Raw genomic sequence first — 13932 nt, forward strand, 5'->3', positions numbered from 1 at the left:
ATATGGGTCATATCCTGAAAAACAAATAAAAATGTTAGTATGGATCTTGTGTGACTACAGAAATTAAAGTCTAATTAGCTTGCCCCTGATGTGTTTATAAATCATCCCATTACACAAATATCAACTTAATAAAAACTGAATCAAAGACACTGTATACAGCTAAATTCTGGAATTAAACCTAAACAATTCTGAAGAAATTTAAATTCATTCATATTTTTCCACAATGTATTAAACTTAATGAGAATTTACACACCTTCTTCACCAGGCTGCTTCTTTGCCTTCTTGGACCTCTTTGGCTGGTCTCCTGTGGGCTTCCTCTTCCTCTTCTTTCCTCCTTCCTCTTCCTCCTCTTCTCCTTCTGTCTCTGTTGCACTCTCTTCATCATCCTTCTTGCGCTTCTTCTTCTCCATAACCTAAAAGGAGTTTGGGGAGCATGTGAGTTAACATACAAAAGCATTTTGAATGTATTTCCTATGCTATATGCAGTGAATAAAACCTTGTACATAATCAAAATACACTTCTTACACAAAACATTGAGTCTCCAAAACAAATTGAACAACTGACCTTCTTGAAGTAGGCATAGGATACCATTTCAATTGCAGAATCTGCATCTTCTACTTCCACAACACGAGACAGTCTGGCCTTGGCATGAGCAGTTGACAGACGGATCAGAGTTTCCAAAGCTCGAGCAGTTACCGGTTGAGTCTGATGAGAGCATTAACAGAATATCACTTAAATCAAATATGAGGCAACATTATAATTACAAACTTATAATTAATGTGCATATTCTTAACATCCTCAAGAAAACCTGTGACACAATAACCAAATCAAGCAACTTACTCTTGCCATGTCTGTGTGCTCTGTGTCTTGGGAACGCAGACGAGAATACTCCTCAGCAATGACCTCAGAAGCTTCTTTGCTCAGTGTTGGCTTGATGCTCTTGGCGATGTGGATATACTTTCTCATGAACTTCATACTTACAATCTTGTCCCTTGAAGATATAGCATTGTTAGAGCATATTTTCAGCATAAAGGTTAGCTTGTGAATTATATATTATATGTCATGATCAATATCTTAAAAGCCAGATTAACAAAGAAATGAAGAAGAAGAAGAAGAAGAAGAAGAAGAAGAAAAAAAAACTTACTTCTTGGATCGCAGGCTGCCATGGAGGAGAGCGTCATATTTTTCATAGATGGGTGTGTCAACTCCCTCATCCTCTGCTTCATCTGGATTCTGAGTTGACAGCATATCCACACCAAGACCCATGGGCAAAGCTTCACCATCCTGCTCATGTGCAGCTCTGTGGATCATAATTTCCATAAATATAATAAAGTAAAAGCAAGAAAATCACCCTTATAACACTTGAAACTTTTACATATCCATTCAAATTCTATGGGTACTTGTTTTCAATCATGTCCTACAACAACAAAATAATAACAATAAAAAATTAATAATAATAATAATAATATCTTGACGTACCTGTAACGATGCATGCGCACCACATGGTCAGAAATCTTTCGGTCACTCTCAGGGTCAGCAATATCCAGCATGATAAACAGACAATCAAAACGTGACAAGAGAGAATCCTGCAACCCAATGTTCTCCATGGGAGTCTTGTACTGATCATACCGACCATACACTGGGTTAGCAGCAGCCAGGACAGAGCACCTGGCATTCAGACGAGCATGAATACCAGCCTTTGAGATGGTAACTCTTCCCTGTTCCATGACTTCGTGGATGGCTGTTCTGTCCATGTCACTCATCTTGTCAAACTCATCAATACACACAATACCCCTGTCAGCTAAGACCATAGCACCAGCCTCCAATCTGTGAAAATTAGAATAGCATATATAAGCTTCAAGAATTTAGTAAAAACTACAGTTAAGGACAACTGGCCGTAGCAAAATACATCACATCTGAAAGTTAATGAAACAATAAAATAACAAAATTACTTTACCTTCTTTCTCCAGTTTCATTATCAGTGGTAACAGCAGCAGTGAGACCTACACCTGAGGACCCACGACCAGTTGTTGTGATAGCACGAGGTGCAGTGTGCAGTACATAACGGAGCAGCTGGGACTTGGCCACTGAAGGGTCACCAATCAACAAAACGTTGATATCACTGTGGAATTGCAAACAAAACTATAAATTGATTGTTTTACAAACTATATTGTTGAAGTAGAAGTCAAAATATAATATACTTTTATCTGTGATATAAAAAACTATGGTTAAAAATATATTTATTGAAAGTCTGCTTTACTTTATCATCAAGCAAAGAAATAAGTTTCACTTAAATAAAGGGAACTGTATCAACAATTAAACAAAAAATATACTGAAAATCTAATGCAAAGGTCTTCAGTACTGGAGGTACTATCCTACTTAGAATACTTTACTGTTCAGTGTAAATGGTTGTCTAATGTTTTGGAGAAAAATAACTGTCATTTAAGAAAATACAAGTGTTCTTTTCTATCAAATGGATACATAATGTCTTAACATTAGTTCATTGAAACCAAACAGTTACTTTTAATCTTTAGGTTTAATGGATAGGTGAATATCCCTTATCTCCAGAAAGTTTGCTAGAGAGTCACAAAGTGAGAAAGTATAAGCAAACTAAAATACTACACTAACTACAAAGGAACTTACCCCCTAAGCCTTGTACCATTTGGCAGCACCTTCTCCACACCTCCAAGCAACATGCAGAGGAGAGCCTTCTTGATGTACTCATGACCATGGATACTGGGAGCAAGGGACTTTGAGAGCAACTCAAACACATCAAGTCCCTGGAAAATAAGATGTATAGCTGAGTGGATTGTGTGATATTGTAATTTGAAAAGATTTGAGTTCCAATATTTGATCAATATCCTCTGAAATAAAAGCAAGTTCTCCCACAATTAAAATACCACAGGTCCCTTACCTTCTGTTTGGAGAATTTCTTGCACTTGTAGACATCATCTGTTGAAATGTGGGGAGAAACTTCTTTGTTCATGAGGATTATATTGTTGGCAATGAGGATGGTACGGAATGTACCACTGGTGAACCCTCCCTGCTTATTGGGCAGACAACGATAGATGCCAACAATCTGATTCAAGAGAAAAAGGAGAATTTATTATTAATATACCATTCATTACTGAGAGTCAGGTGGCTGTTTCTTGAAGATCAAAATTTTAGTGTTACCTTCCTGACCTCATGGAAAATTGCAAGCCTCACACATATAAAGAAACCAAATGAAATGAAAGATAAAATTCCAACATCATCTTACTATTATAAAACAAAATCAAACATTCCAAAGCATATCTACCAACCTGAACCCTGTCTCCTGGTTTACACTTGTCAACCAGGTCATTGTCAAGGACAATGTCAACAGAGCGAGGCAGCTGACCAGCAGGAGACTTCTCAGGCATTTCCTGAATGGTTATGGTTTGATGGTCCTTGTATACACACAACCCATACTCAGTTTCCAAAAGGTTTCCTGCAAATCATTCAGGAAACTTATGAAACCCAATAGCAACTGAGAGATGAATAATTAGTAATGATACAATATGACAAACTAATTTTACATGTTTAATTTCAGAACAAACTCAAAACCTAATACAGACTAAATGAAGTTTTTATATGGCACCACAAGTGAAATTTCATATCCTCAAAACAAAGTCAGTATCCTTACCATCATCATCCTTGGTAGGATAGATGGCAGTGGAAGGATATGGGTCATATGAGGTCATGTCTGTGTATCTTCGTTCTAAAGTTTTCTTGGTGGTTGGACAATAGTGGACTGATCTCACCACCTTTGGCCTCACAAGGGAACCTGGTGGAAGGAAAATGATTATAGACATTAAAAGTGAATTAGACAAATAGTAAAGGCAATAAAAATTATCTCCCTCCCTCTCTCTCACTTAAAAATAGATATAGACAGATACACAAACTTTAGTAATAGTAGAATTCTTCTTTTAAATGACTTCCCCATGTAACCTCCATATGGGACACAGAAAAATAAACAAGTGAATGGTAGGTAATCATTCCAAATAGGACTAGATGGAGCAACAGTAAGGCTAAGTCTTCAGCAAAGGCCAATAAACAACAAACATATATTCAGGTAGATGAAACAAATTGCTATGGAAGTCAACTATTTTGCTGAAAATAAATGAGAGGAAGTTTTGCAGGTCTATTTGCCTCTCCAGGGAGCAAAGGCAAATAGACTTGGAATACGTAACAGTGAACGTTGATACTACCAACATACTGATTCTCTCTATTAAGTAATAAAACAGTAATAATAACAAAGATATACAAGTAGGAGAAATAGGAAGGAAGAAGAAAAGGTTGAAAAATAAGGAGGATGAATAATAACGAAAGGAAAAAAAAGTGGCAGTGAATCCAGTGAAACAAAACAAACAGAAAAATAAATGAATATGAACACCAATAACAAAAAGGAAAATAAACACCCTTACATTTGGTCACAATGCCTTCAACGCAGACCAAATTGCCAAGGTTCCTGGTGTTGAGCGTTCTCGGAGACACATGCTTGCTACCGAAACTGCCTTCGAAACCCACAAACAATTCCTCTGTGGTCTTGGCGTAGTTGGTGTCAACAGCGGCCACAAATTCTTTTAATGCCCGGTGGAATGCTGGCAGTTCCTCAAAGGCAGAGTTCAAGAGGCTGGAGGGAATAACAGATGAGTATGGTTAAGGCAAGTTCTACCAAACACCTAACCTCTTAACAGACTAGTTGCCATTAACAGCCAATTCTCATTTTTATTTTTCATTCATCCTTTTTTGGCTTAAACTATTGAACATCATCTACATGGTATGTGGTATAGGCAGTCAAATGGTAACAAATAATTTCTAATAATATCTCTAGGTCATCTAGTTTATATCACTTCAAACACATATCAATCAAACCTAAACATAGTAAATATATCAGAAGGAAGGAAGGACGGAAGGAAGGGAGAGGAGGAAAAGGAGGGAAAGAAGGAAGGAAGGAAGGAAGGAAGGGAGGTGTACAAAGAATCAGATCTCAAGCCCTCTGACACCAACCCTGAGGCACGCTGGGGGTTCTTCTTGCGCAGATCATTGATGTTGACGTTCAAGCGACACTCCCCATTGGCCACCATGTCGCGCACCAGCTGAGTGTACACACCAGAGTCTTCCTGTAAGAAAAGGTGAGGGAGATTGAGGAGTGAGAATAATCAATTACTAGATATGCGAATGAAAATGAGGAGTGGGACGAGGGAAGTTGTGAATACAGGGGAAAGAAAATTTAGTAAATATGGGACACATGTATATGAAAGCAGAGTTCACACTGGAAAATAAAGCTCGACAACAAGGAATACAGAGAGATAATGGAGATCATTTGCATTCTCATAACAAATGAAAAGAGCGACACAAAAATTTGTAAATTTCTGAAATGATATAACTGGATTACATTTTGAAAGAACAACTATATATGCATATTCTTCAGTCATTATATTAAATCCACTCATATTATACTAAATCCAGATAATATAAATCTAGATAACATTAAATCTAAAACTCCTTCATGACTAAAAAAGTTACAAAAATGTTTCAAAAATGCACACTAGAAATTTATCCATCGTAGAATCAAAAAAGGAAATGAATAAATAAATAAATAAAATAATAATAATAATAATAATAATAATAATAAATAAAAATAAATAAAAACAACAACAACAACAATAGGTAATAAACAAACAGATGAATAAAATAATATATACTTTTTAAGCTGGCAAACACGACAGAAAACAATACAAGGTTAATAAACAGAAAAAATAACCCATTAGTCATGACTTCAATAATGAGTAGAGGAAGTGAAGGTAACAAAGAAAAATCATAAATAAAATATGGAAAATAAGGACAATATAGGACTGAAAAATAAGAAAAATAAACAAAACGTGGAAAATAAGGACAACAAAGGAATGGAAAATAAAAAACAAGAATAATACATGGAAAATGAAGACGAAAAAGGAATAAAAAAAAGGTTAAAATAAAGAGAAATAATAACAGTATTCTTTAAGGCTTCGAGTTAAGATAAACATCACATTTTTTGTTATATTTTTTCGCTTAAACCTCGTCAATTTTTATTTCCCCTATTTCACACATTTGCTTTGAAATAAAAATCTAATCAATAAAAAATAATCATCAGTAAATAAATAAATAAATAAAACAAATCATGAAATTCGTCAAAAGCTTTGTTCCGAATTTCCCGGTAAGGAAGACACATCCCGGTCGTGTTTTTTTTTCTCTTATTTTCTCCTTAAATACGTATTGTTAGTGAAAATCCCGCCTTAGAACGTATCAAGAATCGTAACCAGCTACGTTGTCCGTGGAAATTGTAGACAAATAATGAATAAATGAGGGAGAAATGGGGATAAAGCGAGATAAACGAGAGAATCTTTTCTGAGAGAATGTTTATCCCTTCAGACTCCCTCTTAAAACATCAAAATCTGACTCACATCATCCTCCAAAAACTCCAAGTACTCTCTCTGGATGTCCCGGATGCGCTGGTCGATCACGACGTCCGTAGCGGCGGCCATTTTATCTCGATTTTACAAATATTTCGGAAAGAAAACTGCTCTCGCGTCCTTCTTCCGCCGCGTCCGCACCGACTCTGATTTTTGGCGCGAAAACGACAACGAAAAGCGCGGGAAAGGCGGTGCTGCCATCTGTTGGCCGGAAGGGGAAGTGCGACGCAGAGGGTGCTAGAAGGCAGACGGGCGGGACATTTAAATATGGAGGTGAAGTGTGTTTGTGAGGGGGGGGGGGGGGGTAAAAGGATGGGACTTTAAAAAATGGGGTTATTTTTGCCGGGGAAAAAGAGTTTTAAATCTGAGTGATTTTCCTGTGAAAGTGATAGACCTTTAAATATATGGGGATTTGATATGGCACGATTTAGATAAGAGGGATTTTCCTGGGGTGAAAGGGCAAATTTTACTGGGGTGGGTGGGTGAGTCTATTAAACATGGGTGAGTTTGCTGGGGTGAAATGGCGGGCTTTTAAATACGGGGGAAATTTTGCTAGGGTGAAAGGGCGGGACTTTTAAATATGGCGGGATTTTTAACCATGGGGAATTTAAATATCACCAGGATATGAATAGGAATATTTTAATGTGAAACAATTTTTATAATGGGGGACTTTAGAAGTGGAAGGTTAGAGAAAGGAGGGCATTTTAATGATAAGGATTTTCGAATCGGGTATCGGTAAAAAGGACATGTTTAGAAAGGAAGGGATTATGTTTTCTTTTTTTTGTTCCATGCCTATGCTGAATTGTTTTTCTTTCACCCCTTCTCTCTCTCCCACGTCTCCTCTCCTTCCTCTCTTTCTGTCTCTGTTCTTGAGTCTGGTTTCAGCTCAACAGCAAGTTTCATATATATCATGTTAACGTACTCCCTTTATTCACAAGGTCGAGTGACATATGTAGTATTAACAGTGAGTTTATTATAAGACACTTTTTATTGACATCATGGATTGTAGAGCACATTATATTTTGTCTCATTTCCTTTGCTTGTCTTTAATTACCTTTTTCTCTTCTCAGAGACAAACTCACTGATCTAAACTCTATGCGACAAGAGTCAAGACATGTTCTACATTGGGAATTCATAAGAAAATGATATTGACACTGTAAATACTATCAAAATGTAGATTCACCTTCCTGGAATTTATAAGTACATTTAACAATATTGAAGCCATTACAAAAATGAAATATGTAAAACTGAAATCAACTTTTTTTTTTTTTTTTTTTTTTTTTTTTTTACAGTTGCCTTTTTTCCTGCCATGTTTTCTTGTCTATCACTCCTTATTTTTAACTCTCATCTTCTATCTCCATCTAGCATCTTACTGTGTCTGGCTTAATCTAACATACTTTTCCGTATGTAATTATTTTCAGAAATTAAACTACAAGTATTTTGCATTGCATGTAGCATAAGCCTTTTAATCAAACATTATTTTTAAAGTCTGTGAAAAAGCTAGCAATGATCGCCTCATGTCAAAATCACAGTTTCCTAGCACTCATTGTATCAAATCCTAGGAGACTTGTCATGTTGAAACTCAATAACAGTTATTAAATCAAACTCCACAACTATGGAGTACCACATGATCTTTGAATCAACCTTCAGAGTTCATTTTTCCTTTGTTTACAAATTACCTGAAGCTATTTCACTTTGGGAAATGCACATAAAAATACTGCACTTCATTTCTTACTGTTGACCTAATGGTATTCACTTGTATTGGTTTGTCTCTTTTGGGCATAACTATTAGAAACTTAAAATTTCATTGTGCTAGATCCATTTTTTAAAAATTAGCTATTATTCATAAAACCAATTTCTGTGCATTGATTTCAGACCTTCGCTATAATAAATCTATATATAGATTTCATATCACACATGTTTGCAAAAATCTTATACTTATTACACACTACAGAAATGAACAATAATGAACTGTCTCACATATAGAACAGAAACTTTTCCTGCCATGGCCTTGCACAAAACTGTTTTGTTCTCTTATTTACAATATCTACTCTTGCTTATTTTCTCAAACTGTTGAAGTGTGTAGCAATAATAATATAAAAATTTCATAAATTTTAGAAAACATTGCCATCATTTTATGATCAAGCTGAACATTTCTATAATCATTAGCATATTAATGCAGATGGGATAATAAAAAAAGAACAGATGTGTTATATAATTTACAAGAAAAATATATATACTACATATACTTCATGTAAATTTCTTTTCTACAACAGTCATTCATCACAGCTCTGTTAATCATACATCCACATAGAGTATAAAAATAACAAAAATCACAAATAAATGCAAAAGGGAAAAATTTAACAATTCATTTTTCTAAGCCAAAACAGGTGATACAGAATATCAGTCTAAATTAACACACAAAATTCTTTAATAACAAAGATAACTTTTACCACATTGAGCAAAACAAGGACTAGACCCACATCACATGATGCAAAAGCAATAACAACAAAAGCATAAAAGCATAAAAACACAAAAGCATAACAACCCAACAGATGTTCTGGATAAAAAATTAACTGTTGTTACAATTCTTCAGTGGCAGAGAAAACAACATATGGATGAATAAAACATAGAGGATGCCAGGTAAGAACACATCATAAACATTTAATGAAATATGGCACTTGACAGAGAGCACACATGAATCAATGCATTATTGTGTAAAGATGAATTTTCCCTGAATACTTGAGCATTTTTTAAAATCATCTTGTCTACATATATTGCACAGTATATTGTGTATACATTATCTAACAAAACAATAAAAGCTAACCAAATGAGTTAAACTATTGAGGTTGTTAGTATTATATTATGATACACATAAAAAAATAAAACAGCTGCTCTAAATGGGAATTTGATATTTCCAGTTTATGGCTTTATATCAAATTAAAAATCAATTCTCTGTTAACTTAATCTGCTCCTTTACTCCTGTATTTGTCTTCCAGGCTAAATAAGTGTTCCAAAATAGTGCAAATATCTGCACAATAAGAACCTGGTGTTGCAAAGGGATGAAGGCAAAATTGCAGATCTGCACAGCTGGCCAAACCTGAAATGTCAATAAAAAATGCTTGCATTACCTATCATATGTATATGGACTCCCTGACAAGAGATTTATCCAAGTGAAATGGTAAGAAAAATATGAACAACTAATTCTGATCTAATATCATCACTGGCTTCAAAAGACAAAGGGACAAAAATCATAAAAACATTAGCAAAGAAATTAACAGGAGATTTCCTTACAGTCCAGTTAGTCAATATGATATCCACATAGTTATTTTTAATCTCTTCTTTTATCTTCTGTGGACTATTCCCCTGTGTGACACCCAGCACAGTCAGGAATGACCCCAGGAAGCATGGTGCAAAGATGCCCTGGTCAAAGGCCACTTTCTTCAAGGCTCTCACTGTTGATCCTGAGCCAATTCTGCGATCTAGTATGCCATACCATACTTTCAGTGTTGGACCCTATAATTCAAGAGGAAAGCAATTAATGTATACATAAGATTATGCTGATAATTATGTAAAACTTGAATTCATAAGTCCATATACTTTCATTCATCAATTAAGCTAGGCTTACCCTGACTCATTCTAGTCAATAAAGAGCTGACAATTATAAGCAGGAAATCAAAAGAAAGAAAGAAAAAAAAAAAATACTCATCCCAGGTTCTGGAATATTCCAATTTGCTGTATCTTTTGATTAAAGAAAATTACAGGATATGACATGTCTGTCTGGGTATAGTTGAAGGTGGGGACTACTTCCTTTCCTAGATAGGTTCACATTAATACATGACTGAATAAAATAATCAAGTTACACTTCTCTCTCTAAAAATAAATAATTATTAGCCTACAATTAGTTCTACTAGTTTCTGCTGCTATAATAAAATACAGATTTTAATACTTTGCAATAGTCACATATATGCTTGAACACTAGCAATAAAAAGTTATTAAAACAAAATTGGTATCTATTATTTCTTCAATGAGAAAAAGAGAAAAAAGCTGCTACTTCTACCTACATAATACATCCTTAATGGGAATTTGAGATAAAACAAATATAAAATAACACATCAATCAATCAAAGAAGATGACCCACCACAAAGAAAGTGCCAAGGCCTATGAAGCGTGCTGTACGCTGCCATTCGTACTGACTCGTAGATTTTTTCTCAATGACAAACTGTGAAATGACATCTCCAGCTCCCATTAGTACGCCTGAAATTGGGAAAAATGGCAATTAACGACAGCCACCCTTGCTACTCATATAAGTTTATATAAGTAGCCTACATGGAGGCCAATAATGAGTTCATATATACATGTGTGTATGTGTATGTGTATGTGTGTGCGTGTGCGTGTGTGCGTGTGCATGTGCGTGAGCATGTCCATGTGCGTGTGTGTGTGCATGTATGTGTGTGTGTGCATGCGTGTGTGTGTGCATGTGTGTGTGTGTGCATGCGTGTGTGTGTGTGTGTGTGTGTGTGTGTGTGTGTGTGTGTGTGTGTGTGTGTGTGCGTGTGTGTGTGTGTGTGTGTGTGTATGTGTGTGTGTGTGTGTGTGTGTGTGTGTGTGTGTGTGTGTGTGTGTGTATGTGTGTGTGTGTGTGTGTGTGTGTGCGTGTGTGTGTGTGTGTGTGTGTGTGTGTGTGTGTGTGTGTGTGTGTGTGTGTGTGTGTGTGTGTATGAGAAAATAAACACATTTAAAATTTCAGACAAAACAAAATTACTAAAGGCGACAAAATAATATAAATACAAAAGTGCAATGAAAATACATATGTAGTATATCTTAATAACAAAACACCTTATAATCCAGCTAGGGAAGCATAGCGGTTGGCCAGGGAAGCACAGCGGATGGCTAGGGAAGCATGGCAGTCGGCTAGTGAATCACAGCGGTCGGCAAGGGAAGCAATGCAATCGGCTAGGGAAGCACAGCAGTTGGCTAGAAAAGCACGGTGGTCGACTAGGGAAGCACTGCGGTCAGCTAGGGAAGCACGGCAATCGGCTAGGGAAGCATGGCAGTCAGCTAAGCATGCACATCGGTCAGCTAGGGAAACACAGCAATTGGCTAAGGAAGCACAGCGGTCAGCTAGGGAAGCACGGCAATCAGCTAGTGAAGCACAGCGGTCAGCTAGGGAAGCACGGCAGTCAGCTAGGGAAGCACGGCAATCAGCTAAAGAAGCATGGCGATCGTAGGGAGGTCCAGGGGCATACTGCTACCTTTATATTAGTTTATTTGTTTGGGCTGGGATGCATTCGCTCATTCATTCCTGCAATGCAGTGTCAAATCTTCCAAGGCCGAATCTTGGCTTGAGTGTTTAATTTTTGCATTTTCATTATCATATGAAATGCAATTCTTGGCTCGGGTTTTTCATTTTGGCCCTTTCTTTTACTTTTTTAATTTCCTTCAAATAACCTTAAAAGGGTAATTTTGTGGGAATTTTGGCTCATCCTTACGAAAAATGAACTTACTTTACAGCTGTCAAATCAAATATTGTGTGGGGGGCCTGTGTGTGGTACCCCCCCCAAAAAAAAAACAATTCCCCACATGCCCCCCTAAAATCGTTGGGGATAGGGAGAAAAAAAAGGAAAATATGAACATTCCATCTCCTCAAGTATTACCCCCATTACATTTACATAAGAATCCCATCCACATATAGTGTATTTTTCGACCATTAATATCTATCAATATTACAAACTATTACATAATTATAAACGAAGCAAACAACCAAAAAATAAAAAAATAAAAAATAAAAAAACATAAATCAAAATAAAAAGATATATATATATATATATATATATATATATATATATATATATATATATATATATACAAATATATAATAAACCTAATTTAATTCATTATCAAATTCAATATTTCAGATCAAGATAAAGTTCAATCTACTAACCTGCTTGTATTGACTGGACAGCCATAGGATACTTATGAAGTAAGTGAGAGTAAGATCTCCTAATTAGGCTCATTATGGCGAGGAAGTGGGTTCTTGTCAGTCCGCGAGAAGATAATGCAAATGAGAATTGAAATAGTTACGAAAATTGCTTCCTCTGTTTATCTCTTGTTGTTAATCTCGGCGCGATCCGCACTCTTTTACCGCTTTCCTTTTATGATGTTATTTTGGTCTTTTTCATTTAGTATGATAGGACACTTTTGTATATATAAAGATCAGGGCTAATATCACCAAATGGAAAGATATAGTACTGATTTTATGTTTGGATAGAGATAATATTTTATTGTTTTCGGCAATGGAGTTGCGACTAGGAATTTGCCATGACAACAAGCATTGCATAAAATTATAATGTGAATAATTACTTTTATATTTTCTGCTTCCCTGGACAATATATATATATATATATATATATGTATATATATACGTGTGTATATGTGTATATAGATACATATGTATATATATATAAATAAATAAATAAATAAATAAATATATATATATATATATGTATGTATATATATGCATATATATATATGTATATATATGTATATATATAAATATATATATATATATATATATATATATATATATATATATATATATATATATATATATATATATATGAACACAAGCACAAACACAATCACGTGAACACAAAAATGAAAATGAAACAAGCCACAATGAGAATTGAGAATAAGCGTGACGTTTCGAACACTTCTCGAGTTCCTCATCAGATAAATACCGAAATGGATCAGATTTCGGTATTTGTCTGATGAGGGACTCGAGAAGAGTTCGAAACATCACGCTTATTCTCAATTCTCATTGTGGCTAGTTTCATTTTCATTTATATATATATATATACATATATATATATATATATATATATATATATATATAGACATATATATATATATATATATTACATATATATATATATATATACGTAATATATATATATATATATATATATATATATATATATATATATATATATATATATATGTGTGTGTGTGTGTGTGTGTGTGTGTGTGTGTGTGTGTGTGTATGTGTGTGTGTATGTATATATGTATACACACACACACACACACACACATATATATATATATATATATATATATATATATATATATATGTGTGTGTGTGTGTGTGTGTGTGTGTGTGTGTGTGTGTGTGTGTGTGTATGTGTGTGTGTGTGTGTATTTGTGTGTGTATATATTACAATACACAGACACACACTCGCGCGCGCATACACAGCCTACACACACACACACTCATATACATATACACATGTATATATGTATGCGTGAGGCAGACGGTGAGCCCCGTGAGGAGGGCGACTGCTGCGGCGCAGGATAGGAACGGGAGCTACTCGTCCCACCTTTGTTCCGGCAGCCGAAAACCCTGTATGAAGCTTGTGGGGCAAAGCCCTAGGGAACCCCACAGGTGGATAATGGGCCC

At 35.3% G+C, this 13932-nt stretch overlaps 2 protein-coding genes across 4 annotated transcripts in view; both read right to left on the reverse strand.

The window, feature by feature from the left end:
• Positions 1-6638, reverse strand: part of Mcm3 (minichromosome maintenance 3) — a 7482-nt gene extending 844 nt beyond the window's left edge. Inside the window, exons 1-14 of the mRNA XM_027369431.2 lie at positions 6468-6638; positions 5032-5144; positions 4446-4654; positions 3665-3805; positions 3303-3469; positions 2915-3079; positions 2644-2780; positions 1958-2122; positions 1480-1827; positions 1145-1300; positions 841-991; positions 565-705; positions 254-413; positions 1-14 (exon numbers count right to left, since the gene is read on the reverse strand). The exon at positions 1-14 is cut by the window's left edge and continues 177 nt beyond it. Of these exons, the coding sequence (XP_027225232.1) occupies positions 1-14; positions 254-413; positions 565-705; positions 841-991; positions 1145-1300; positions 1480-1827; positions 1958-2122; positions 2644-2780; positions 2915-3079; positions 3303-3469; positions 3665-3805; positions 4446-4654; positions 5032-5144; positions 6468-6548 (2148 nt within the window). The 5' untranslated portion in view covers positions 6549-6638. The remainder of the gene's footprint in view (positions 15-253; positions 414-564; positions 706-840; positions 992-1144; positions 1301-1479; positions 1828-1957; positions 2123-2643; positions 2781-2914; positions 3080-3302; positions 3470-3664; positions 3806-4445; positions 4655-5031; positions 5145-6467) is intronic.
• A 2044-nt stretch (positions 6639-8682) lies between these two features.
• Positions 8683-12615, reverse strand: LOC113817392 (protein Mpv17). Of its 3 annotated transcripts, none has more exons than XM_027369432.2 (4): positions 12421-12615; positions 10618-10733; positions 9771-9992; positions 8683-9576 (listed from the first exon to the last, which is right to left on the reverse strand). In XM_027369432.2, exons 1-4 carry the CDS (start codon positions 12491-12493, stop codon positions 9424-9426), a joined length of 564 nt encoding a protein of 187 aa, XP_027225233.1. In that variant the 5' UTR covers positions 12494-12615; the 3' UTR covers positions 8683-9423. The 3 variants fall into 3 exon arrangements, with proteins under 3 accessions (XP_027225233.1, XP_069996247.1, XP_069996248.1); XM_070140146.1 differs by lacking the exon at positions 12421-12615 and adding an exon at positions 11732-12266; XM_070140147.1 differs by lacking the exon at positions 12421-12615 and adding an exon at positions 11316-11336.
• Between the last annotated feature and the right edge of the window lie 1317 nt (positions 12616-13932).

The sequence above is a fragment of the Penaeus vannamei genome, chromosome 26 (genome assembly GCF_042767895.1).
Source record: "Penaeus vannamei isolate JL-2024 chromosome 26, ASM4276789v1, whole genome shotgun sequence".
Lineage (NCBI taxonomy): Eukaryota > Metazoa > Arthropoda > Malacostraca > Decapoda > Penaeidae > Penaeus > Penaeus vannamei.

Coding starts and splice junctions, on each gene's coding strand:
- LOC113817392 (XM_027369432.2), bottom strand. CDS start 12,493: ATGAGCCTAATTAGGAGATCTTACTCTCACTTACTTCATAAGTATCCT. Junction 10,734..12,420: donor TGTCCAGTCAATACAAGCAG/GTTAGTAGATTG, acceptor TCCCAATTTCAG/GCGTACTAATGGGAGCTGGA. Junction 9,577..9,770: donor TCATATTGACTAACTGGACT/GTAAGGAAATCT, acceptor TTGACATTTCAG/GTTTGGCCAGCTGTGCAGAT.